This window comes from Coregonus clupeaformis, unplaced genomic scaffold (genome assembly GCF_020615455.1).
Source record: "Coregonus clupeaformis isolate EN_2021a unplaced genomic scaffold, ASM2061545v1 scaf0544, whole genome shotgun sequence".
Lineage (NCBI taxonomy): Eukaryota > Metazoa > Chordata > Actinopteri > Salmoniformes > Salmonidae > Coregonus > Coregonus clupeaformis.
This window is the reverse complement of record NW_025533999.1, coordinates 219,560-244,244: the sequence shown is the minus strand read 5'-3', so window position 1 is coordinate 244,244 and position 24,685 is coordinate 219,560. Positions and strand designations below refer to the sequence as shown.

The 24,685-nt window shown below is 46.0% G+C and overlaps 1 protein-coding gene across 5 annotated transcripts; it reads right to left on the bottom strand.

Moving 5' to 3' along the window:
* Positions 1–1,566: 1,566 nt before the first annotated feature.
* Positions 1,567–9,174, bottom strand: LOC121560110 (liprin-beta-2-like). Of its 5 annotated transcripts, XM_041873150.2 has the most exons (4): positions 9,092–9,174; positions 4,575–4,659; positions 2,877–3,118; positions 1,567–1,827 (listed from the first exon to the last, which is right to left on the bottom strand). In XM_041873150.2, exons 2-4 carry the CDS (start codon positions 4,636–4,638, stop codon positions 1,762–1,764), a joined length of 372 nt encoding a protein of 123 aa, XP_041729084.2. In that variant the 5' UTR covers positions 4,639–4,659; positions 9,092–9,174; the 3' UTR covers positions 1,567–1,761. The 5 variants fall into 5 exon arrangements, with proteins under 5 accessions (XP_041729084.2, XP_041729083.2, XP_041729085.2 ...); XM_041873149.2 differs by lacking the exon at positions 9,092–9,174 and having other exon boundaries at positions 4,575–5,099; XM_041873151.2 differs by lacking the exons at positions 1,567–1,827; positions 9,092–9,174 and adding an exon at positions 1,872–2,209 and having other exon boundaries at positions 4,575–5,096.
* Positions 9,175–24,685: the final 15,511 nt, after the last annotated feature.

Genomic DNA, 24,685 nt, shown 5'->3' with positions numbered 1-24,685 from the left:
GAATTGGACCGTTTTCCTGTCCTGCTAAGCACTCAAAATGTAATGAGTTGTCACGCCCTGGCTCTGGGGACTCTTAAATGTTGAGCCAGGGTGTGGACTTGTTATGTTTAGTTTTCTATGGGTTTTGTTCTAGATCGTTTATTTCTATGTTGGCCAGGGTGGTTCCCAATCAGAGACAGCTGTAGCTCGTTGTCTCTGATTGGGGTCCATACTTAGGCAGCCTGTGTTCACTAGTTCATTGTGGGATCTTGTTCCGTATGGTTTGTTGTATTACCTAGGACTTTACGTATCGTTTTTGTTCTTGTTCTGTACACTTAATAAAGTATGTACTCCTATCACGCTGCGCCTTGGTCCGCTTCTCATAACGATCGTGACAGAAGATCCCACCAAGAGAGGACCAAGCAGCGTGCCAAACAGGAGAAGTTGGCGATGTCCCAGGTGGGCGAATGGTGGTCTTGGGAGGACATATTCGCGGGCAGAGGGCCATGGGCAAAAATAAATGCCCAGGCAGGAGAGGAGAAACGGCGCCAACCGTGCCGACGACGGACACGCGAGAGGCAACCCCAAGTAATTTTTTTGGGGGGGCACACGGCGTGGATGACGGGGCTGCTGGAGGCAGCTAGAGGGCGCATCGGCGATCTAGGAGAGGAGGCCACCAGGTTTGGGGGGCTGGAAGGATGGTTGGCGGAGCCTAGAGGTAGAGCAGAGCCAACTCCCCGTACTCAGGCTAGGCAGCGTGAGACTGGGCAGGCTCCGGGTTATGCGGAGCCACGTACTGTGCCGCGAGTGTTCCGGCACAGTCCTGTACGTCCTGTGCGAGCACCACGCACGTGTCGTGCTAAGGTGGGCATGTAGCCAGGACGGAGTGTGCCGGCTCAACGCTCGTCGCCTCCAGTACCCCTCCTCGGTCCCGGATATCCTGCGCCAGTGCCACGTGCTGTAGCGCCAGTACGAGTGCACAGCCCTGTACGTCCTGTGCTGATGCCTCACACACAGGGTGTGGAGATAGGCATTCAGCCAGGACGGGTTGTGTCAGCTCTCCGCTCCAGACCTCTAGTCCGTCTCCACAGTCCAGCCCGGCCTGTTCCTGTCCCTCACACCAAGCCTGTGGTGCGCGTCGCCAGCCCGGTCCGGCCCATTCCTGCTCCCCGTACCAAGCCTGTGGTGCGCGTCGCCAGCACGGTCCGGCCTGTTCCTGTCCCTCGCACCAAGCCTGTGGTGCGCGTCGCCAGCCCGCTCCGTTCCTGCTCCCCGTACCAAGCCTGTGGTGCGCGTCGCCAGCCCGATCCGGCCCGTTCCTGCTCCCCGCACCAAGCCAGTGGTTCGCGTTGCCAGCCCGGTCCAGCCCGTTCCTGCTCCCCTTCACACATTCTTCATTAAAATTCAGTACAAGTTCCTCAACAGATGGATTGACAGATTAGCCATATTGCTAATTGAACTATACGGAAATCAAGTTTTCCTGTTATCGTGCCATGTATGAAGGCTATGTAGAAGCTCATCCAATCACAATCGCCTGCAGAGTTTCGGGTATAAGTATTATTCCTGCACAGTAAAGAAATGCAGGGAGAGTTGGGTCCTGTGTGGCTCAGGTGGTAGATGCCAGGGTTGGATTCTCATGGGGGACCAGTACAAACAAGAAAATAAAAAAGGTATGGAAATGTATGCTCTGGATAAGAACTTCTGTTAATTGACTAAAATGTAAATGTAATATGAGAGTTCAAAGTGTTTTCCAGAAAGGTGGTTACCATGTTTTATTGAATGCTACCTGTTGCTCTTCAACAATTGCCAAGCTTTTCCCATACCAACTGTTAATTGAAGGGCCTTGTTCTGTGAAGGTGCAGAAATGACAGACAATAGAACATGTGACTACTATGACACAGAACTTTCCAGTTTACGGTCAAAACAGATGAGTCTGTACTATCAATCAACTGTGTTACAATGAACAACTCCACAACACAAGTCTTTCTCCATGTGCATCTCCAGTATGCAAGGGATTTCCCTGTCTGTGTACAATAACAATAACCAGATTCCTCTATACAGATGCAGTACAGATATATAAGCAGGGAAAAGCATGAAAGTGAAACCTCAAAAAGTCTCTAACCTTTTTCAGCCAGGCAACATGCTTATAGAAATCTATGTTATACTCCATTCTGTTGGCCCATTGTAGCTTTGACTATTTTCTTCCTCAAACTCTACACTGTAACTTATCCTGGCGAGAGAGAGAGAGAGAGAGAGAGAGAGAGAGAGAGAGAGAGAGAGAGAGAAGAGCTCAGAAACTTAACAGAGCTTCTGAAAGAAATATACTTTATCACTGTTAATCCCCTTGAATCCTTCTATCTGCTTCTTCCTCCTCTTTCCCTCCTACTCTCTCTCTTGCTGCAGAGAGACTGTAGTGGGGACCCTATGGTGTGCTGTGTCTAGGTCGGACCCTGGCTGTGTGGTTTGGAGCCCAGACAGAAGCAGGCTGAGAAGTGGCTAGTCTCTAGTATCAGACTGCAGCACTACGACTCAGACCACGCCAGCTGGCTCCTCTCCCTCCCTCCCTCTCTCTCTCTTTTTTCCTCTTTTTCTCTCTCTCTCTCTCTCTCTCTCTCTCTCTCTCTCTCTCTCTCTCTCTCTCTCTCTCTCTCTCTCTCTCTCTCTCTCTCTCTCTCTCTCTCTTGCTTTCTGTCTGTCTCTCTCTTTTTATCCCTCTCCGTCTCCTACACAAACACTATCACTTTGTTATTTTTGTCTCTATTCCACCCCATAATCCCCCCTTCTGAAAGATGGTTCATATGCTCAATAGAACCCAGTAACAAGGTTTCCTGAATAAATACACCACACTAGCCAGTTTAGTGTGTGAAGTGAGTTTAGGCTGTGTTGAAGCTACTCACCCCTCCCTTCTCCAGCCAATCTAACAGGGTGTGTGCTGTGTCCATGTGGACCTGTCTGCTCATGGACTCATGCTCCTCCTGGTCCACCTGGCCCTCCAGGGCTACCCTGAGATCCTCTACCAGCTGCAGCACCCTGATGTTGGGGTTAATGGCTGAGGTGAGGGCAAAGGTGGGGGCAGAGTTCGAACCCTGGGAGTGGTAACCCTGGGCCCCAAACTTCAAGAAGGCCTCGCAGAACCCTCCTGCCAATAAAATGAAATAATTTAGATTCAAGTTATGGTTAGGGCAAAGATCATAGGGGTGATACAGCCATCAGAGCCTTAAAACTAGCTATCCCAGAGTCTAGCAATCCATTTTGACTTGTTTTGATTTTCTGAAATCAGATTACTATAAACTGTTTGCTGTTGACTATATTGTATGTGACTGCTCCACAAACAGGCTGTTAGGATTGCTGAGTGAAAGTATTATGTGCTGATGAATATATCATGCCAGTTTGAATTTCCAATGTGAGTCACTGAATACATCAACATAATGTGTGAAATAATTGAAAACAACCAACTGCTACCTAGCATAACCACTGGAGGGCACCCTCCCACTACAACGCTAGCTTCAACAGTGCCTGAACGCTGTCAGCTTTGAAAACTCAAGTGGTCCCTATAGGGATATTGTAGGGACATTGCATGGTGTATTGACTGCTTCTCTGAGTAAAGGCAGTGTGTCAAAGTATTGTGCTCTGATGGTCTTTTAAATATTGCACTAGTCTGCACAGATATATATTCATGATCTCATGTCACCTTAGCTGTAGGCCTATTACAGAAATTGTTAGCATTATTAGCAATATGTTAGCCTGTATGACCATCTCTATGGGTGATGTCACGGTTTTCTCTGTCTTGCAGTGTACTGGGGGTCATTAGCACTATGCTATCTCTATTGTTAGAGCCTTTTGTCTTGTGCCCCTTACAGGAACCCAAACAGAGTCATCTGATATCCTGCTATGGTTATGACAAACAGTGGTGACTGAAATGTATCACCCCTGTAAGAAAACATGGAGAGCTGAACAATATGGAAAGAGAGCTAGTTATAGAGTGTAGTGGATAACTACAGACAAGGATGTTGTATTTGTCTTTCTTGCTAGCACTGATTTAGCTGATAGCTGCTTTATTGAGGAAAGTTTTTTTCATTCTATGACATTGATATGTGGTTGTTTTATCGACGTTAGTTGAATGCACTGACTGTAAATTGCTCTGGATAAGAGTGTCTGCTAAATGACCAAAATGGAAATGTAATATAAATGATAGAGTATACATGGAATAGATCAGGTGGGGGAAGAAGAGAGGCAGCGTAAAAGACTAGCAGAATGGTTGATGTACAGTAGCCTACTGACAAGGACCATCTATTCAAAACCTGCTGAGTTTCCCCCAGTAAATCTGCTCTAGTTGGAACAAGCTGAATCCCAGTATCTCAAACTTCAAGATCCTAAGAGGAACTTTCCTTTCATCATTTCAACTAAAATCCAAAGTACACAATTTATTTTGATTATGCTTAGAAAGAACTGAACAAAATGTAACATTCCTACTCTAAGCTAATATATTTAAATCTCAATGAAACCTTCAAGACATTACCAAATACCAGTCTAAAGAGAGCAGTAATTGCAAGCCGGGTTGTCTTTGAGGAGGTCTTAATAAAATAGAAGCTTACCAGCGATAATGTCATCCATTTGCTCCAAGGCTGCCTCCAGCATGTGGCTGGCATCTGACGCCATGGCAACGGGCTACTTCATACACTGTTACTCACCGGATCACCATGCACCGATAGGAGAAATTGAAATAGAGAAAGCGAGAGAGAGGGAGAGGGATGGAGGGAGTGATAGTAGAGCCGGAGAGAGAGACAGAGAGGAGCAGAAGGGAGGGGAGTAAGAGATGGGGACAGTTTTCAATCATGTCAGACAGATTATAATCAGCATTCAGTTGACTGGAGCTTTAGGGAGTTCTCTTTGCCTCTTAGATCTATTTACAGCAAAACAACAACAGCTGCCCCAGCCCTTTTTCCCATATACATATCCTCCTTTTGGCTTTAAATGTTCCTCTCATTTTGCGGGCGGAGTTCTTGCCATTGTCAGCAGTCCTATCCACTTGGGATGGGAGCGCAACCTTGGCATTGTTTGTGTTTGTGTTTTTCTTCAAGTACTCCATTTGTCTTCCCTTTATTTCTTTAAGATGTTCTCGTTAACTTCATTCACAGGTTCGGAAGGTAACTGAACTAAATGACTATCGCCCGTAGCACTCACTTCTGTCATCATGAAGTGCTTTGAAAGGCTAGTTAAGGACCATATCACCTCCACCTTACCCGACACCTGAGACCCACTACAATCTGCATACCGCCCCAACAGATCCACAGATGACGCAATCACCATAGCACTGTACACTGCCTATCACTGCCTGGTACAACAACTGCACCGTCCGCAACCGCAGGGCTCTCCAGAGGGTGGTGCGGTCAGCCCAACGCATCCCTGGGGGCACAATGCCTGCCCTTCAAGACATCTACAGCACCCGGTGTCACAGGAAGGCCAAGAAGATCATCAAGGACCTCAGCCACCCGAGCCACGGCCTGTTCACCCTGCTACCATCTAGAAGGCAGAGACAGGTGCATAAAAGCTGGAACCGAGAGACTGAAAAACAGCTTCTATCTCCAGGCCATCAGACTGTTAAATAGTCACCACTAGCTGGCTTCCGCCCAGTACCCTGCCCTGAACCTTACTCACTGTTACTAGCCGGCTACCACCCAGTACTCTACCCTACACCTTAGAGACTTATATTCCAGACTTGCTCGTTCTAATACAGGGGTGTCAAACTCATTTTAGCTCAGGGGCCACATGGAGGAAAATCTATTCCCAAGTGGGCCGGACCGGTAAAATCATGGTATATATAACTTAAAAACAACAACTTCAGATTGTTTTCTTTGTTTTAATACTATCAACATAAAACATAAAGCTGGAGCCTGAAGACAGTGTGTCCAAAATAGTACAAGCACAACATCACTATTAATCATAAAACACCTGAAGTTTATTCGAAAATTCTAAAGAAAAAGAACACACAAACACACAATGCCTCAGTGATTCACATAACTGTTTCACAGATCACAGAACTATATCAGGGTGTCATTTCTCAGGCAGAAATATAGATACAAATACTGAAATCCTGTTCCCCAAACAAGTGCAAGAACCACAGAGTCAAGAATAGGTTAAATATACAAATAAAATAAAATCAATTAAAAACAATAGCACATCAACATAAAAACATATAAACATAAAGCTGGAGCCTGAGGACATTGTGTCCAAAAGCACAACATCACTATTAATCATAAAACACCTCAAGTTATTTGAAATTCTGAGGACAAACAACACACAAACACACAATGCCTCAGTGATTCACAGAAGTATATCACAGATCACAGAACTATATCAGGGTGTCTCATGCAGCACTTTAAGTGGGGTTGCATAGTTTATTTGACTCCTGATACCTGGCATCTTTGGCTTTCACCAGCGCATCAATATCAGGCGTCACATCCTGAGTGGCAGCCAACTTCAGGATGTGATTCAAGTGCTTGTGCGTGAGCCTTGAGCGCAGCTTTGTTTTATTCATGACGTTATCCATCTTTAATGACTTGCAACACAAAGCCTCCTGGTGCAAAATACAGTGAAAAGTCCAAAAATCACGTCCTCCATTTGCAGATTGCACTTTCTCTCTGAACTTTGTCACAACGCCTGCTTTTTTCCCCGATAATTGAGGGCGCACCATCTGTAGCCAGGCTGACAGCGCGGGACCAGTCCACTCTGACCCTTTCCAGCGCGCCGACGAGTGCAGTGAAAATATCAGCTGCTGTCGTTGTATCTGTCATGGGCACCAACTCCACGAACTCCTCGGTGACGGTCAATGTGTCATCAACTCCGCGGATGAAAATGGCCAGTTGTGCAACATCTGTAATGTCCGTGCTTTCATCAATTGCAACCGAAAACGCAATAAATGACTTTACTTTTTGCTTCAACTGGCTGTCCAAATCCACTGAAAGATCGGAAATCCTGTCTGCAACTGTGTTTCTTGTCAGGCTGATATTTGCAAAAGCCTGGTGCTTTTCAGGGCACACAATCTCTGCTGCCTTCATCATGCATGTTTTTACAAATTCACCCTCACTAAATGGTTTTGAAGCCACTGCGATTTCATTAGCAATGAGGTAGCTAGCTTTCACTGCAGCGTCACTGATGTCTCGGCTGTGAGTAAACACAGACTGCAGTTTCTTCAGACCCACCAACAGTTCATTCACCTTCTCTCTTCTCTGCTGTCCTTGAAAGTTGTCATATTTGTCGGCATGAAGACTCACATAGTGGCGACGAAGGTTATATTCTTTCAGCACTGCAACATGCTGTGAACACACCAAACATACAGCTTTCCCATTCAATTCCGTGAATAAATAGAAGGATGACAATTTTTCTTGGAACACTCTGCACTCTTCGTCCACTTTTCTCTTTTTTGACAGAGACATATTGGGGCAATGAGGGTGCCAAAGCACATAATGTTAAAAGTAGAAGCCATAATAAATATCGCGGGCAAAACAAAGTAGCTCAGCCGGACTGGCTGCACTTGCTTGACCTATTTGCTCTGCCCCGGTATAAACAGTTTGCTTGCTTAACACAATTGCTATTGCGCCATCGAGTGGACACAATTGGAACAGCAGTTTATTTTATTGAAAAATTGCAGCTCATTTTTATACTTTACAAAATCATCTCGCGGGCCAGATTAAACCCGTTTGCGGGCCTGATCCGGCCCGTGGGCCGGACGTTTGACACCCCTGTTCTAATATTTATACATTTCTTAATTCCTTTCTTTATATTTTGGGGATTTGCGTGTATTGTTTTTTTATTATTAGGTATTACTGCATGTTGGAGCTAGGAACATAAGCATTTTGCTATAACATCTGCAAAATATGTGTACGTGACCAATAAAATGTGATTTGCTTTTATTTGGAATATTATCTTGTGTTTTTTTCTTTTTTCATGGCTGGTATGATTTTTATGGCTGTTATTTTGACCTCAGGGTGAGAATACAGAAGTTATAAAATACTGTCTTACTGGTGTGACGCCCCTCCCACTCTGTCTGCCGTATTCTCTCTTTGCTCTTGTTTCCTTATTAGGATGCCGGTGGGCGGAGTTGGGAGGGTCGTCAGCTACATGGGAAACACCTGGGCCGGGTGTGTCCCAGCATAAATGGACCTCTTCCACATTCATTGAGGAGACTCTCTCCAGGCAGATACTTTGACTGATTTTGGTTGTGGTATTTTTGTGGCTTTTTGGTTGTTTGCTTTGGCACCTTTCAACACTTTGCATTATTACATTTATGCATGCAAACACTCACTTACACTACTGATTACTGATTACACACACCATTGTTATTTGATTTAGTTTACTTTAGCTAATAAATATATATTGTGGGTATTCCTTGTCTCCACGTGTCTCCCTTTTGTTACGAACTTGAGCCGGTTCGTGACACTGGAAACAAGGTTGAATCAGTATAAAGATGGTACTGACCAGCAGGACCCAGTCACAATCATTTCTGTATATCATCCACAGTTTACCTAATGTCACTGTCAATCAGACAGTTAGACACAATACAGTATACCATGCTTTTTAGAGCTGTCAGTCTTGGCTGCACTAGGGTAGCACCAGCACGGCATTATTTGGAGGACACATAAGACCCTTGTACTGACAGATGGACATACAATATAGAACAGGATGACAGACAGTTGCATACCGATAACCAATGCAAACATGGACCAGTGGCTGTCATAACAAAGTCCAAATAAAAACCCTGTGGATGCTGTAGACAGTGGTGTCAGTCATCACCTCTGTCACTACACCCTGTTTCGGGCTATTTACTGTGTAATTACATGCACACGCGTACACACACAAACCTACACACAGGAAAATCTATATAAACCTTTAAACCTAATGCACATTGATACATTCTATTACATAATCAGTTCACAGATGTAATGGTATGATCCTCTTATTTGGTCTACATCAGATGTTGTAATAGCATTCCCCACTCTGTTGCAGAGTAAAATCCACTACTACAGTAGGCTACTATAAACTAAATAAACACATATGTTTGCCAATGTGTTGTAATCACACACACCCAAGGGTCGATAGGTAGACTACTTACTGAATCACAGATAAGGTTGTCATTTCATAGCACTCTGGCTCCATAGTGGCAGAGATGCAATCACTAGAGGAGTGATAAACTACCAACTGAACTGCACCACAACAAAACTAATCTATCAGATTAGTCAGATTATATTAAACCCTTGACCAGAATCATAGTACTGCATCATCCTACCACCCCTATCTTGTAGTTATTCCAAGGTCTTTGGTACACAAAAAAAAGGTGCTATTTAGAACCTAAAAGGGTTATTTGGCTGTCCCCATAGGATAACCCTTTCAAGAACCCTTTTTGGTTCCAATTAGAACCTTTTTGGTTCCAGGTAAAACTATTTTGGGTTCCATGTAGAACCCTTTCCACAGACGGTTCTACATAGAACCCAAAAGGGTTCTACCGGGAACCAAAAATGGTTCTATCTGGAACTCAAAAAGGGTTCTCCTATGGGGACAGCCGAAGAACCCTTTTTTTAACCCTTTTTTCTGAGAGTGTATAATGACATCCACTCTGAACAGTGTGACTTGTAGCCCTATTTTAGTCACAGACAGTCGGTTGTTGGCAAAATAAATGCTTTTATTTCTGGCCAGGGAATTACAAAAGGATGTTAATGATATGGTGCATGCACTGTGTTTGCTCCCACAAACCTCTGTACCGGTCAACACAATTCAAGAGGAAAGAAACAACCTTCTGGATCTACAGTGAAAAACACAGCTCAGATAGCTGTTATAGTGGGGAATAAGGCATTATAAAATTCTTCTACAGTTGGAGCATTTGAGATATTATCTACACACCCTCCCCTACCACCTGCTCTAGCCCATCCCTATCCTCTCTCCTGCCCCCTAGGCTCGACAAAACATACCTTCTAATGTTACATCTAGTACAGGTTTTGAATTGAATCCCATTCCATACACTGTAACCATTAATCTGTCTTCTGTATTGACAGAAATGCATAATTTCTACTTGATTTGACCTACATTGACATATGACGTTGGGAGAATGTTCACTCACCGTGTTATTGCCCCATGGGTAGCATCTGTTGGTGGGCAGGATGGCCTAGTAACAGTATTATAATGTACATTTAGCCAGCGGGCTGCTACAAATAATGTTACATTACACACTATCGCAACAGACTGTATATGTGGATCTGTTCATCTTGTGTAGTGTAATGTGTTCACATCACCCAATTTCAGTTGTATTGTGTTGCAGATTCATTTGTAATAGAGCGTTTATATTCCACTGTTTCACCTATTATTTAATTACTAGTGTGTGTTCTTTTGACAGTGTACGCAAATCAGTAGGACAGTAGACCTACAGCTTTTTCAATGCTCTGACATCCTATCAGCAGAGACGGTAGAGAAAACGAAACATCTCACAGGCTAATTGTTTTCTGATTGGGCGTGGCAGGGTGGGGTGAGCGGGGGTGAAGGGGGAGTAAGTAGACCAGAGCCAGCTGTTATCGGGCAGTTTCCCATTGAAAAGAAATGGTCAAGGTTCCTGTCTGTGTAAGTGGGTGTTCCCTCTCTCGTGTGACCATCTTTGAGCATGCATGCCGGAAAGCATTCTCATGTGAGAACCGGAACACCCACTTACACAGACAGAAACCTTGACCTTTTAAAAAAAATGGTAAACAGCCTTTATGCAACATCTTCATTATTCACCATCTTTGTCATCTGTATGGGAGAGCATGGGGAGGCAGTGCTGTGCTGCTATACCTTAAAAGGCCACCAGAGAGCATCAAATGACTACATACAGTATGTCAATGACCAAATGTTGTATGTAAAGCAATCATGAATGGTTTTCTAATATACTGTTTAGTACAACACATATCATAAAATAGTCTACACATCATAACATAGGCTACACACAAGTGCAAGTTTCAGTGGGGTAACTGAATTGATTCCCTTAAAAAATGTCAGTCCATTTATCCAATGAATCCTCCTGTTTCTCTCTCTCTCTCTCTCTCTCTCTCTCTCTCTCTCTCTCTCTCTCTCTCTCTCTCTCTCTCTCTCTCTCTCTCTCTCTCTCTCTCTCTCTCTCGCTCTCTGTTAAATGGCTGCAGAGTCTTTTATTCTCCCAAGACTGTTACATGTGTAATATGTTTTTTATCCAATGATAGTAAAGATCATTAATGTTGCCATTAATTTGAAAACGATAAAAACTGCCAGTTCAGTGTTTGGCTACAGTTTAGCCCTGCATCTCTCTGTAAAAGCAGTAAGGCTCTTGCAGTCCAGTGAAGATTAGATTGCTTTACAGGGCAGTGAGCCTGGGTGAATCCACAGAGAGCCGCACACAAAGACTGGCACAGAGAGATCAGAGTGGTGCCTCCTGGGTAGTGATGTTGAACAAACCTTGGCCTCTCCTGAAGACGATAACAAATGCCTTCATCCTCCAGCCAAGACCATTAGTGGCCAGATAAATGCAGGGTGTGTGTATGTGTTTCAGAGGGTTAATGTACAGGTGGGTGTGTTGGTAGTAAGTGTTCTATAGAGGGACAATGTGTGTTTTCTTCTATGTGTGTCTGTCAGTGTGTTTACGCACTCTACCTAGTCTTCCTTTCAGACCCCTAAACTCACCACAGGGTGCATCCTGATGGCTTATTGGATTCCTTTTAGTGAGGGCCAGTAGCTAAACAAATAAAGGCAGCCATGTCTCTGTGTTATGACCTCCACCACTGTGGTCACAGCCGGCATGAAGTCAATTATACATTTACAGGATAAACATTTTAACTTCAAACATTAAACCAAGCAGAACTAGGTAGGACGGGAAATCATATACTGTACCTTGGGACTCTGGTCTAGTGGTGTTATCTCAGTGAATAGTGCAAGGTGTTGTAATATCAGAATCAATAAACAAATATATGTGTGTGTGCGTGCATGCATTCCTGCCTATCTGCCTGCGTTTGTGCGTGTGTGTACGTGCATGCATATGCCTGTGTGATTGAGTGCTGGGTTTAGTGAACTTGTCGTTCCATTATCATGATGGCACTGACCTTCTCTCGACCAATGTGTTTTGGCTAATGCAGTTTTCAGAGACTGGAGAAATCAATTGCTCAGTCAGGACAGGAGGTGGGCTTGCACACTGTAGTCAGTTTACTGAGCACAGCCTATCCCCTCTTGATTTGATTTGATTTATTAGGATCCCCATTAGCTGACATCAATGGTGACAGCTAGTCTTACTGGGGTCCGACACATTACAGACAAAATACAATTGACATACATTTAGAAACATGAACATGTCGTGTGTGTGTGCATATATCAGTTACACATACATGTCAGTACATACAGTCGTGGTCAAAAGTTTTGAGAATGACACAAATACTAATTTTCACAAAGTCTGCTGCCTCAGTTTTGATGATGGCAATTTGCATATACTCCAGAATGTCATGAAGAGCGATCAGATGAATTGCAATTAATTGCAAAGTCCCTCTTTGCCATGAAAATGAACTTAATCCCCAAAAAACATTTACACTGCATTTCAGCCCTGCCACAAAAGAACCAGCTGCCATCATTTACATTTTAGTCATTTAGCAGACGCTCTTATCCAGAGCGACTTCCAGTTAGTGAATGCATACATGTTTTTTTGTGTTTTTTTCATACTGGCGCCCCGTGGGAAACGAACCCACATCGCTGCCGGCCAAACCCTCCCCTACCTTGGACGACACTGGACCAATTGTGCGCCGCCCATGGGTCTCCCGGTCGCGGCCGGCTGCGACAGAGCCTGGACCTCTAGTGGCACAGCTAGCACTGCGATGCAGTGCCTTAGACCACTGCGCCACTCGGGAGTATATGATCAGTCTCTATATTGTATGTTGCATAATTATAATGGCATATATTAGCATATACAGTGAGGGGATAAAAGTATTTAACCCCTGCTGATTTTGTACGTTTGCCCACTGACAAAGAAATGATCAGTCTATAATTTTAATGGTAGGTTTATTTGAACAGTGAGAGACAGAATAACAACAAAAAAATCCTGAAAAAAGCATGTCAAAAATGTTACAAATTGACCTGCACCTCAATGTCTGTGATTCTCTCATTAACACAGGTGAGAGTGTTGACGAGGACAAGGCTGGAGATAATATAATAATAATAATAATAATAATAATAATAATAATAATAATAATAATAATAATAATATAATAATAATAATAATAATATAATAATAATATTATTATAATATAATTAGCATGACAGATCACTCTGTCATGCTGATTGAGTTAGAATAACAGACTGGAAGCTTTAAAAGGAGGGTGGTGCTTGAAATCATGTTCTTCCTCTGTTAACCATGGTTACCTGCAAGGAAACACGTGCCATAATCATTGCTTTGCACAAAAAGGGCTTCACAGGCAAGGATATTGCTGCTAGTAAGATTGCACCTAAATCAACCATTTATCAGATCATCAAGAACTTCAAGGAGAGAGGTTCAATTGTTGTGAAGAAGGCTTCAGGGCACCCTAGAAAGTCCAGCAAGCTCCAGGACCATCTCCTAAAGTTGATTCAGCTGCGGGATCGGGGCACCACCAGTGCAAGGCTTGCTCAGGAATGGCAGCAGGCAGGTGTGAGTGCATCTGCACGCACAGTGAGGCGAAGACCTTTGGAGGATGGCCTGGTATCAAGAAGGGCAGCAAAGAAGCCACTTCTCTCCAAGAAAAACATCAGGGACAGACTGATATTCTGCAAAAGGTACAGGGATTGGACTGCTGAGGACTGGAGTAAAGTCATTTTCTCTGATGAATCCCCTTTCCGATTGTTTGGGACATCCGGAAAACACCTTGTCTGGAGAAGACAAGGTGAGCGCTACCATCAGTCCTGTGTCATGCCAACAGTAAAGCATCCTGAGACCATTAATGTGTGGGGTTGCTGCTCAGCCAAGGGAGTGGGCTTACTCACAATTTTGCCTAAGAACACAGCCATGAATAAAGAATGGTACCAACACATCCTCCGAGAGCAACTTCTCCCAACCATCCAAGAACAGTTGCTTTTCCAGCATGATGGAGCACCTTGCCATAAGGCAAAAGTGATAACTAAGTAGCTCGGGGAACAAAACATCGACATTTTGGGTCCATTGCCAGGAAACTCCCCAGACTTTAATCCCATTGAGAACTTGTGGTCGATCCTCAAGAGGCGGGTGGACAAACAAAACCCCACAAATTCTGACAAACTCCAAGCATTGATTATGCAAGAATGGGCTGCCATCAGTCAGGATGTGGCCCAGAAGTTAATTGACAGCATGCCAGGGCGGATTGCAGAGGTCTTGAAAAAGAGGGGTCAACACAGCAAATATTGACTCTTTGCATAAACTTAATGTAATTGTCAATAAAAGCCTTTGACACTTATGGAATGCTTGTAATTATACTTCAGTATACCATAGTAACATCTGACAAAAATATCTCATGTAACTGAAGCAGCAAACTTTGTGAAGACCAATACTTGTGTCATTCTCAAAACATTTGACCACGACTGTACACACAACAAGTAGGCCACATGGGGGAGAGGCGTGGTGCCAAGAGTTGTTGCTTTATTCGTTTTTTTGAAACCAGGTTTGCTGTTCACTTTAGCTGCGCTATATGAGATGGATAAAATAATACTGTATGTTTCCTTGAATTTGTTCTGGACCCAGGGAGTGTGAAAAGACCCCTGGTGGCATGTCTGGTGGGGTAAGTGTGTGTGTGTGTGTCAGTGCTATGTGTAAGTTAACTATGCAAACAATTTGGAATTTCCAACACATTAATGTTTCTTATAAAACAAGATGTGATGCAGTCAGTCTTTCCTCAGCCATAGTATTAATATTAGCCCTCTGACTACAATGAAGAGCAAGATATGCCGCTCTGTTCTGGACTAGCTGCAGCTTAACTAGGCCTTTCTTTGCAGCACTTGACCATATGACTGGACAATAATCAAGATAAGATAAAACTAGAGCCTGCAGGAATTGCTCTTTGGAGTGTGGTGTCAAAAAAGCAGACCTCTCCCCATCTTTACAAACATTGAATCTATATGTTTTGACCATGATGGTTTACAATCTAAGGTAACACCAAGTAATTTAGTCTCCTCAACTTGTTCAACAGCCACACCATTCATTACCAGATTCAGCTGAGGTCTAGAACGTAGGGAAGGATTTGTACCAAATACAATGCTCTTAGTTTTATAGATGTTCAGGACCAGTTTATTACTGGCCACCCATTCCAAAACTGACTGCAACTCTTTACTAAGAGTTTTAGTGACTTTATTGGCTGTGGTTGCTGATGTGTGTATGGTTGAATCATCAGCATATATGGACACACATGCTTTGTTTAATGGCAGTGGCAGGTCATTGGTGTTAATAGAAAAGAGTAGAGGGCCTAGAGAGCTGCCCTGCGGTACACCACACTTTACATTTGACATTAGAGACACTTCCGTGAGTTCTATTAGATAGATAGCTCTGAATCCACGATATGACAGAGCTTGAAAAGCCATAACACATACATGTTCTCAACAACAGGTTATGGTCAATAATATCGAAGGCTGCACTGAAATCTAACAGTACAGCTCCCACAATCTTCTTATTATCCATTTATTTCAACCATTCATCAGTCATTTGTGTCAGTGCAGTACATGTTGATTGTCACATAATTTCTCAATTTGCAGTAAGTCAGCCAGTTAGATGTGCAGCCAGACTTATCAGCCACTCCTTTTTCCCCATCTCTTTCAACCATACAGTTATTTAATTCCTTGTCATTCCATGGAGCCTTAATAGTTCTAACAGTCAGTTTCTTAACAGGTGCATGTTTATCAATAATTGGAAGAAGCAATTTCATAAATTCATAAAGTGCATCATCTGTAGGCTCCACATCAGAACAACAAATATTTTCAACATCATCCACATGAGTCACTGCAAAATCTTTTGTATGATCTCTTATACACTATTTTAGGACCAGTTTTTGGAACTTTGGCTTTCCTGGATATAGCCACTGCATCCAATGGGTACAGATACAGCTTTAGAACAAAGTTCTACAGTATTAGTAAAAATGTAATAATACTTTTTTTTTAAAACATGTGGATGATTTTGTTCCTGTAGTATTTGTAAACAGCCTGGTAGGTTGATTATTAACCTGAACCAGATTACAGGCACTGGTTACAGTGAGAAGCTTCCTTTTGTGTGGACGACTTGATGAAAATCTCTCTGTTTACATCACATACACTATCAAGCATTTCACAAACATTATTTAGATACTGACTGTTAGCACTTGATGGCCTATAGCAACACCCCAAAAGGAAAGGCTTCAGATGTGCCAAGTGATCCTGCAACCACAACACTTCAATAACACTTTACATAAAATATTCTCTAAGCATTACAGGGAAATTGCTCTGAATATATACAGCAACACCTCCTCCATAAGCATTCCTGTCTCTTCTATAGATGTTATATCCTTGTATTGCTACTGCTGTATAATCAAAGGAATCATCTAAGTGTGTCTCAGAATGGCTAATGGATGTTTGCCGTTGATGAGGAGGAGTGAAAGAGATGGGGTTTAATACTGGCAACCTGTTCAATCTCACTCACTGTGTCTTCCTGGACAGGAAGTGGAAGGTGTGGAAATACATTAGCTCTACCAATGGATTACTTTAATATCTCTATCATCATCCTCTAATAATCCTCTCTCTCTCTCTCTCTCTCTCTCTCGCTCTCTCTCTCTCTCTCTCTCTCTCTCTCTCTCTCTCTCTCTCTCTCTCTCTCTCTCTCTCTCTCTCTCTCTCTCTCTTTCCATACCTCCCCATCCCCCTCTACCTTCCATCAGTGTGCTCCACCAGTAAACGACTAGCCTGTGGAGAACTTCAAAGTAGGTCCTCAGGGCTCCCCACTCCCCAGTGTAGGGATGGAGAGATGCTATGTGTTTCTTGGGGTCTCACTGACAGAGCGATGTCTGTGGAATAACTCTACGGTTCAGAGGGAGAGAGAGAGAGAGAGAGAGAGAGAGAGAGAGAGAGAGAGAGAGAGAGAGAGAGAGAGAGAGAGAGAGAGAGAATGAGAATCTGTATCATGTAGTATTATATTATCACAGTTTTTCCCTCCTCCAGTACTGTATTTGTATTGTAGCCCTGGACAAAAACACCTGATTCAAATGTCAAGGGCTTGATGATTAGTTGACAAGTACAATCAGGTGTGCTTCTCCGGGGCCACAACAAGATATGTATTGTTGGGGGCAGTGGAGGCTGCTCAGGGGAGGACGGCTCATAATAATGGCTGGAGTGGAATGGCTGGAATGGAATGGTATCAAACAGATAAAAACCATGTGTTTGATACCATTCCATTTACTCCATTCCGACCATTATTATGAGCTGTCCTCCCGTCAGCAGCCTCCACTGGTTGGGTGTACTCGAGGACCGGAGTTGGGAAACACTGTAGTAGAGTATAAAAATGTTTTGTCAATCAAACCCATTCATTGTTTCAGAGTCTCGTACCAAGCTGTATATATTCTTCCCATGATGGCTCATAGTGTCTCTGATTGCTCAGGGGACATTCATACATCACTGTCTTATTGCTCTCCCTCTGCAGCTAGACACTAATGAGAAACAGTTGACTGTTCATTCCAGCCCTCAGTCATACACACTCACACACACACACATACACACACACATACACACACACACACACGCAGATATGCATGTGTACCCATGCATGCATGCATAGGAACGCATGCACACACACATTAATGCAGACACGGACACACACAAACATAGGCATGCATGCATAGGCATGAGCGCATGTACGCAAGCGCACGCACGCACACACACACACACACACACGCACACACACACTTACTGTCCATCATGTCCTATGAGCAGGGTAAAGACAGAGCCAGCAAAAACAGCAGCTGACAGACCGTAATAGAGCCTGGCTGTCAATGTGTTGTCAGGAGTATCCCCTGAGGATAGACTGGTCACTTAAAGCCATGATTACTCTTGATAGGTGTTAGCCTGGTGTTACAGTACAGTGAGGGGAGCTCGGCCAGGTCAAGGGATTCTCATAGCTCAGGATCTAGAATAGCCCCTGGCATAGATAGCCTACCGAAGTGTGAAAAGAGTGTGGATCTCTATTAATTGTCCTCACTGAAGTAATACTTATCTAACTGTGCAGTCATATGAAAAGTACTTGGATTAAAATGATGATGTAATCTTTTATTTCACGGACATGTTGGAGGTGTGTTTGAGCGTCCAGTGAACCTCATCAATGTTACAGTCTCTAGAGCAGATAAATGGCTTCTCTCAATGTCCTTGTAACTAGATCACTGTGATGCCCTGACCACTTCATGTGGACAGAGGAGTGGGTGTGTGCGTGTGTGTTTTTGTGTGTGTAGGTGTGTGTCCGTGCATGTCTGTATGTACATGCATGTCTGTTTGTTTGTACACCTGGGTGAACCTTTGATCCTCTTATTGGGGAGTTGAATGTTTGAATTCATAAATGGACACATCTCACCATCCCTTGTACTGTCTCTCCTCTTTATCCACCCATTCATCCCCCTCTCTCTTCTCTCTCTCCCCTTTCAGAGTTAATATGTTCTGCGTCTTTTCTAGATTAACAATCATCAAAAATACATGTACAGTGTCTATGTTATGTTGATTTAATTTAATGTATACTTTATCAACAGTATGTTGATGTCAGGCTGGTCTTTGTTGTGGAGAGTGCACTCATGTAGGACTAAGATGTTTCTCAGGTTAAAGATAGAGCTTGGCTGTAGCCTAAAATGATGTGCTGCAACTACTTCTCTCAGCTCATTATCCATGCATGTAGGCCACTGGAATATGCAGCTCTGGGGAGGCTGTACATCTGGTGACCGCAGGCATGACAGAGACAGAAAAGTGCAGTTTGACAGAAATCGTACCTGTGAGAATTCATAAAATACCTACATTCTCAAAGTCATGGATAAAGCTCACTTTTCTGTCACCCTTCAAGGTGATAAAACGACAAGATCACGCTCCAGAGTTATCTTACAAGGACTACATCATGATGTGTGAAAACATGAGGTACATACAGTATGTGTGGTAATCCATTACTCTGATGACAGCAATATTGTCACGGTTCCCTCAGACAGAACCCAGAAGCAGACCAGGACAAGGAGAGTTGAACGAAAGTGAGGGTTTATTACAGATTCAAAAAGGTGCAGAATAATCCAGGGAGCAGAGCGGGCGGCGTGGATGAGTTGTTGAGGGTGCAGTTGTTGGTCCAATGATGGCTCGGCAGCCGCCGACCATCAGGCAGAGGTAGGGTGAGGGTTCCGGACGAGTGACTGTAGATGGAACAAAAACGGAGGTAAGTCAACAATAAACCAACAAGGTACAAAACAACAAAACTAACGCTAGAAGCTCTAGGACTGATACTCTGATAAACCTACTGTTCATGGCTAACGATCCGGCAGGAACTGGATGTTTGGCCAGAGCCTAAGAAGGGTGATGATCAGGACCAGGTGTGCAGATTGCTGATGGGATGCAGGTGCGGAAAACAAGAGAGCTCCCCCGGAGCGTTCCCGAACCCTCGGGAAACTGGAGATCACGAACAGGAAAAACTAGTCACCAGACAGGACCCGACTCAGACTGCCGGGATCGTTACAGTACCCCCCTCCGACGAACGCCACCGGGCGGACCTCCCCGGAGCGCCAGGATGGAGGCGGTAGAAATCACTGATGAGGTCAGCATCTAGGACCTGTCGCCGCGGAATCCAACTCCTCTCTTCAGGACCATACCCCTCCCAGTCCACGAGATACTGGAAACCCCGGCCCCGCCGTCTGGAATCCATGATGCGACGCACCGTGTAGGCAGGACCACCTCCGATCATCCGAGGAGGAGGAGGAGGAGGCGGAGGAGGCAACAGAGGACTGAGGAAGACAGGCTTGAGGCAGGAGACATGAAAGGTGGGATGGACTCTGAGCGTCCTCGGTAGTTTGAGTCGAACTGCCACTGGATTGATCACCTTCTCCACCACAAACGGACCAATGAACTTCGGTAACAACTTCCTAGACTCAGTCCGTAAAGGAAGATCCCGTGTGGCCAACCAGACCCTATCTCCGATGGTGTAGGTGGGAGCGGAGATCCGGCGACGATTCGCCTGGAGCTGATACCGGTCCGAAACTCTAAGGAGTGCCTTTCTGGCCCGATGCCAGGTCCGGTGGCAACGACGAATATGGGCCTGAACAGAAGGCACTGAGAGCTCCTTCTCCTGAGAAGGGAACAAGGGAGGTTGGTAGCCATACAGGCACTGGAAGGGAGACATCCCAGTGGCAGACGTAGGGGAGAGTATTGTGGGCATACTCAACCCAAGGCAACTGAGAGACCCAGGAGGTGGGGTTGGAAGAGACCAGACAGCGTAGCGTGGATTCCATCTTCTGGTTGGCTCTCTCCGCCTGACCATTGGATTGGGGGTGAAAACCAGATGTGAGACTGACTGTAGCTCCAATGGCCAAACAGAAGGACTTCCAGACAGCAGAGGTAAACTGAGGGCCACGGTCGGAAACGATATCACTGGGCAAACCGTGGACCCTGAAAACCTCCCTAACCAGGATCTCGGACGTCTCCGAGGCAGAGGGAAGCTTGGCAATTGGCACAAAGTGGGCGAACTTGCTGAATCTGTCCACGATAGTCAGAACGACCGTGTTCCCCTCAGAAGCGGGCAACCCAGTGACGAAGTCCAGGGCCAGATGCGACCATGGTCGCCGGGGAATAGGAAGGGGGTGAAGTAGTCCAGAGCTGGGCCGATTGGTACTCTTATTCTGCGCACACACTGGACAGGCAGCAACAAAACCCCCGAGTATCCTCGGCCATGGCAGGCCACCAAAAACGTCTGCGAAGAAACGCCATTGTCCGAGCCACGCCAGGGTGACAAGCCATCTTACTGGCGTGGGACCATTTGAGGACAGCAGGACGAACCGACTCAGGCACAAACAACCGACCGGGTGGACCGTTACCGGGACCGGGCTGAGTCCGAAGGGCCGCCAGCACCTCCTCCTCAATCTTCCACATAACTGCTCCCACGACGCAGTTCCGGGGGAGAATTGTCTCGGTCTTGGACCCACTCTCCTCCGTCTTGGAGAACATCCGGGACAAGGCGTCCGCCTTGCCGTTCTTAGATCCAGGTCGGAACGTCAGGCAAAACTTGAATCGTCCAAAAACAACGCCCACCTGGCCTGACGGGAGTTGAGACGTTTAGCCGATTGCACGTAAGCAAGATTCTTGTGGTCAGTCCAGACAATAAACGGTTGCTCCGCCCCCTCCAACCAGTGGCGCCACTCCTCCAAGGCAAGTTTCACCGCGAGAAGCTCCCGGTTACCCACATCGTAATTCCTCTCCGCAGGCGAAAGGCGACGAGAGTAGTAGGCGCAGGGATGGAGTTTACTGTCCGTGGAGCATCGCTGCGACAGGATGGCGCCAACTCCCACATCAGACGCGTCCACTTCAACGACGAACTGACGGGCCGTGTCCGGTTGAGAGAGAATCGGTGCGTTGGTGAATCGCCTCTTCAAATCCAGAAACGCTCGATCCGCCTCCGGATTCCACTTGAAGGTCCTGATACTGGAAGTCAAGGCAGTTAATGGAGCGGCCACACGGCTGTAATCCCCGGATGAATCTGCGGTAGAAATTCGCAAACCCCAAAAATCTCTGGAGCTGCAATCTCGTACCGGGCTGGGCCCATTCCAGAACCGCTCTAACCTTCTCCTGGTCCATCCTAATCTCTCCCCTGGAGATGATGTACCCGAGAAAGGATGTCGTGTGGGCGTGAAACTCGCACTTCTCGGCCTTCACGAACAGGCGATTCTCCAACAATCGCTGCAGAACCTGCCGGACATGCTGGACGTGGTCGGAAGGTTCCTTCGAGAAGATCAGAATGTCATCCAGGTAAACAAACACAAAGAGACCGATCATATCTCTCAGGACGTCGTTCACCATACTCTGGAATACCGCTGGAGCATTGGTCAGTCCAAACGGCATCACCTGATACTCGAAGTGACCCATCGGTGTATTGAAACCCGTCAACCACTCGTCCCCCTCTCTGATCCGGGACCAGGTGATACGCATTGCGTAGGTCTAGCTTGGTGAACACCGTAGCACCCTGTAAGGAGTCGAAGGCAGAACTCATCAATGGCAGGGGATACTTGTTCTTGACCGTGATGTCATTCAACCCCCGATAATCAATACACGGTCGAAGAGAGCCATCCTTCTTACCCACAAAGAAGAATCCTGCCCCCAGGGGTGATGACGAGGGACGAACGAGACCAGCAGCTAGGGACTCCTTGATGTAGGTCTCCAACGCCTCACGTTCAGGTCGGGAGATACTGTATAACCTTCCCTTGGGGTAGACAGCTCCAGGAACCAGGTTGATGGCACAATCATATGGTCGGTGGGGAGGGAGTGACAGAGCCTTCTGCTTACTGAAAACTTCCCCCAAATCGTGATATGTCTCGGGAACCAGGGACAAATCTGGGGGTTTAGCCTCAATCACCTGACTGGGAACCGAATGGGGGCAGGCAGTCTTGAGACAGTTAGCATGACAATCAAGGCTCCAACTCGTTACCTTGCCCGTCACCCAATCGAACGTGGGATTGTGTTCCTTCAGCCAGGGGTATCCAAGGACCAGAGGAACATGGGAAGACGGCAGAATGAAGAATGAAATCATCTCAGAATGATTCCCCGACAACCGCATCTTAACCGGTTCAGTCCTCATCGTGATACGTGCCAGACTACTGCCGTTCAGAGTGGTCGCTTCAATGGCTTCCGGCAATTGCTCCTTGGAAAGCCCCAGCTGTTCCACCAACTCGGCATCAAGAAAGCTTCCATCGGCACCTGAATCGATAAAAGCGTTAAGCGCTAAGCTCTGATTCCTGTTCACAAGGGTAGCCGGGAAACGGGGTCTGACAGAGGTACTGAGAGGTTGAAACTGGCTCGCTAAAAGTCCTCCCAACTTTAGCGAGCCGGGCAGTTTGACGACCGCCGGGAACAAGTGGAGATGTAATGTCCCGAGCTACCACAGTAGAGGCAGCAGTTGGTCTTACGTCTATGTTGACGCTCCTCCTTGGTTAACCCGTGCCGCCCCACTTGCATGGGTTCAGAATCGGGAGAGAGGACCTCTCCACTAATCCATTGTGGTGGAGAATGATCGACGTGTTCTGGTCCACCACCCGACCCGACTGGGAACTGAGAAGCTGATCGATTGGACGGACCCCATTGCTTCTCCCTCCTTCGCTCTCGGACTCGATTATCCACCCGAATAGACAAGGCTACCAAGCTGTCCAGGTCACTAGGCTCCGGATAGGAGATCAACTCATCCTTGAGCTGCTCCGACAGACCCTGGTAAAAGGCCGCTTGCAGAGACTCCTCGTTCCACCCACTCTCCACCGCCAACGTCTTGAACTCGATCACGAAGTCGGCCACGCTGCGAGTTCCTTGGTGAAGCGAAAACAGGCGCCTAGCTGCGTCCCTCCCTCGGACGGAATGGTCGAAGAGCTTCCTCATCTCGGCCGTGAACCCCTGGTATGAAGCCATGCAGGGGTCTTGTCGTTCCCAAACGGCTGAAGCCCACTCCAGCGCTCGACCACGCAGCAACGCAATCACAAAGGCTATCCTAGCCTTGTCTGTGGCATAAGAGTAGGGCTGTAGATCGAACACTAATCCACACTGCATAAGGAAGGAACGGCATCTTCCCAGCTCCCCCTCATATCTATCCGGCGTCGGAACCTCGGGCTCACGGAAGGACACAGCTCCAGAAGCGGCAGGCGAGATGGGTGAAACCGGTAGTGGATCCTCCACCGGAAACTTGCGTTGGCTCTGGACCTCCGTCAGACCGGTAGAAAGGTTCCGAACTGACAACGCGATCTCCTGTAGTACCGTGCTATGATGGCCCAACATCTTCTCCTGATGGGTAATGGCATGGTGAACAGAGTCCAGGTCCGCTGGGTTCATTACTGGCCGGATCGTTCTGTCACGGTTCCCTCAGACAGAACCCAGAAGCAGACCAGGACAAGGAGAGTTGAACGAAAGTGAGGGTTTATTACAGATTCAAAAAGGTGCAGAATAATCCAGGGAGCAGAGCGGGCGGCGTGGATGAGTTGTTGAGGGTGCAGTTGTTGGTCCAATGATGGCTCGGCAGCCGCCGACCATCAGGCAGAGGTAGGGTGAGGGTTCCGGACGAGTGACTGTAGATGGAACAAAAACGGAGGTAAGTCAACAATAAACCAACAAGGTACAAAACAACAAAACTAACGCTAGAAGCTCTAGGACTGATACTCTGATAAACCTACTGTTCATGGCTAACGATCCGGCAGGAACTGGATGTTTGGCCAGAGCCTAAGAAGGGTGATGATCAGGACCAGGTGTGCAGATTGCTGATGGGATGCAGGTGCGGAAAACAAGAGAGCTCCCCGGAGCGTTCCCGAACCCTCGGGAAACTGGAGATCACGAACAGGAAAAACTAGTCACCAGACAGGACCCGACTCAGACTGCCGGGATCGTTACAAATATAGCCTCCCTGCTGTAATATAGGCAAAGAGAATGAGGCTGTAGTATGATAATGTTCCTATCGTCCCTATTTAGGTTGACTTATTTCACCAATCTCCCTGTAATCTGTTGGAAACCCACC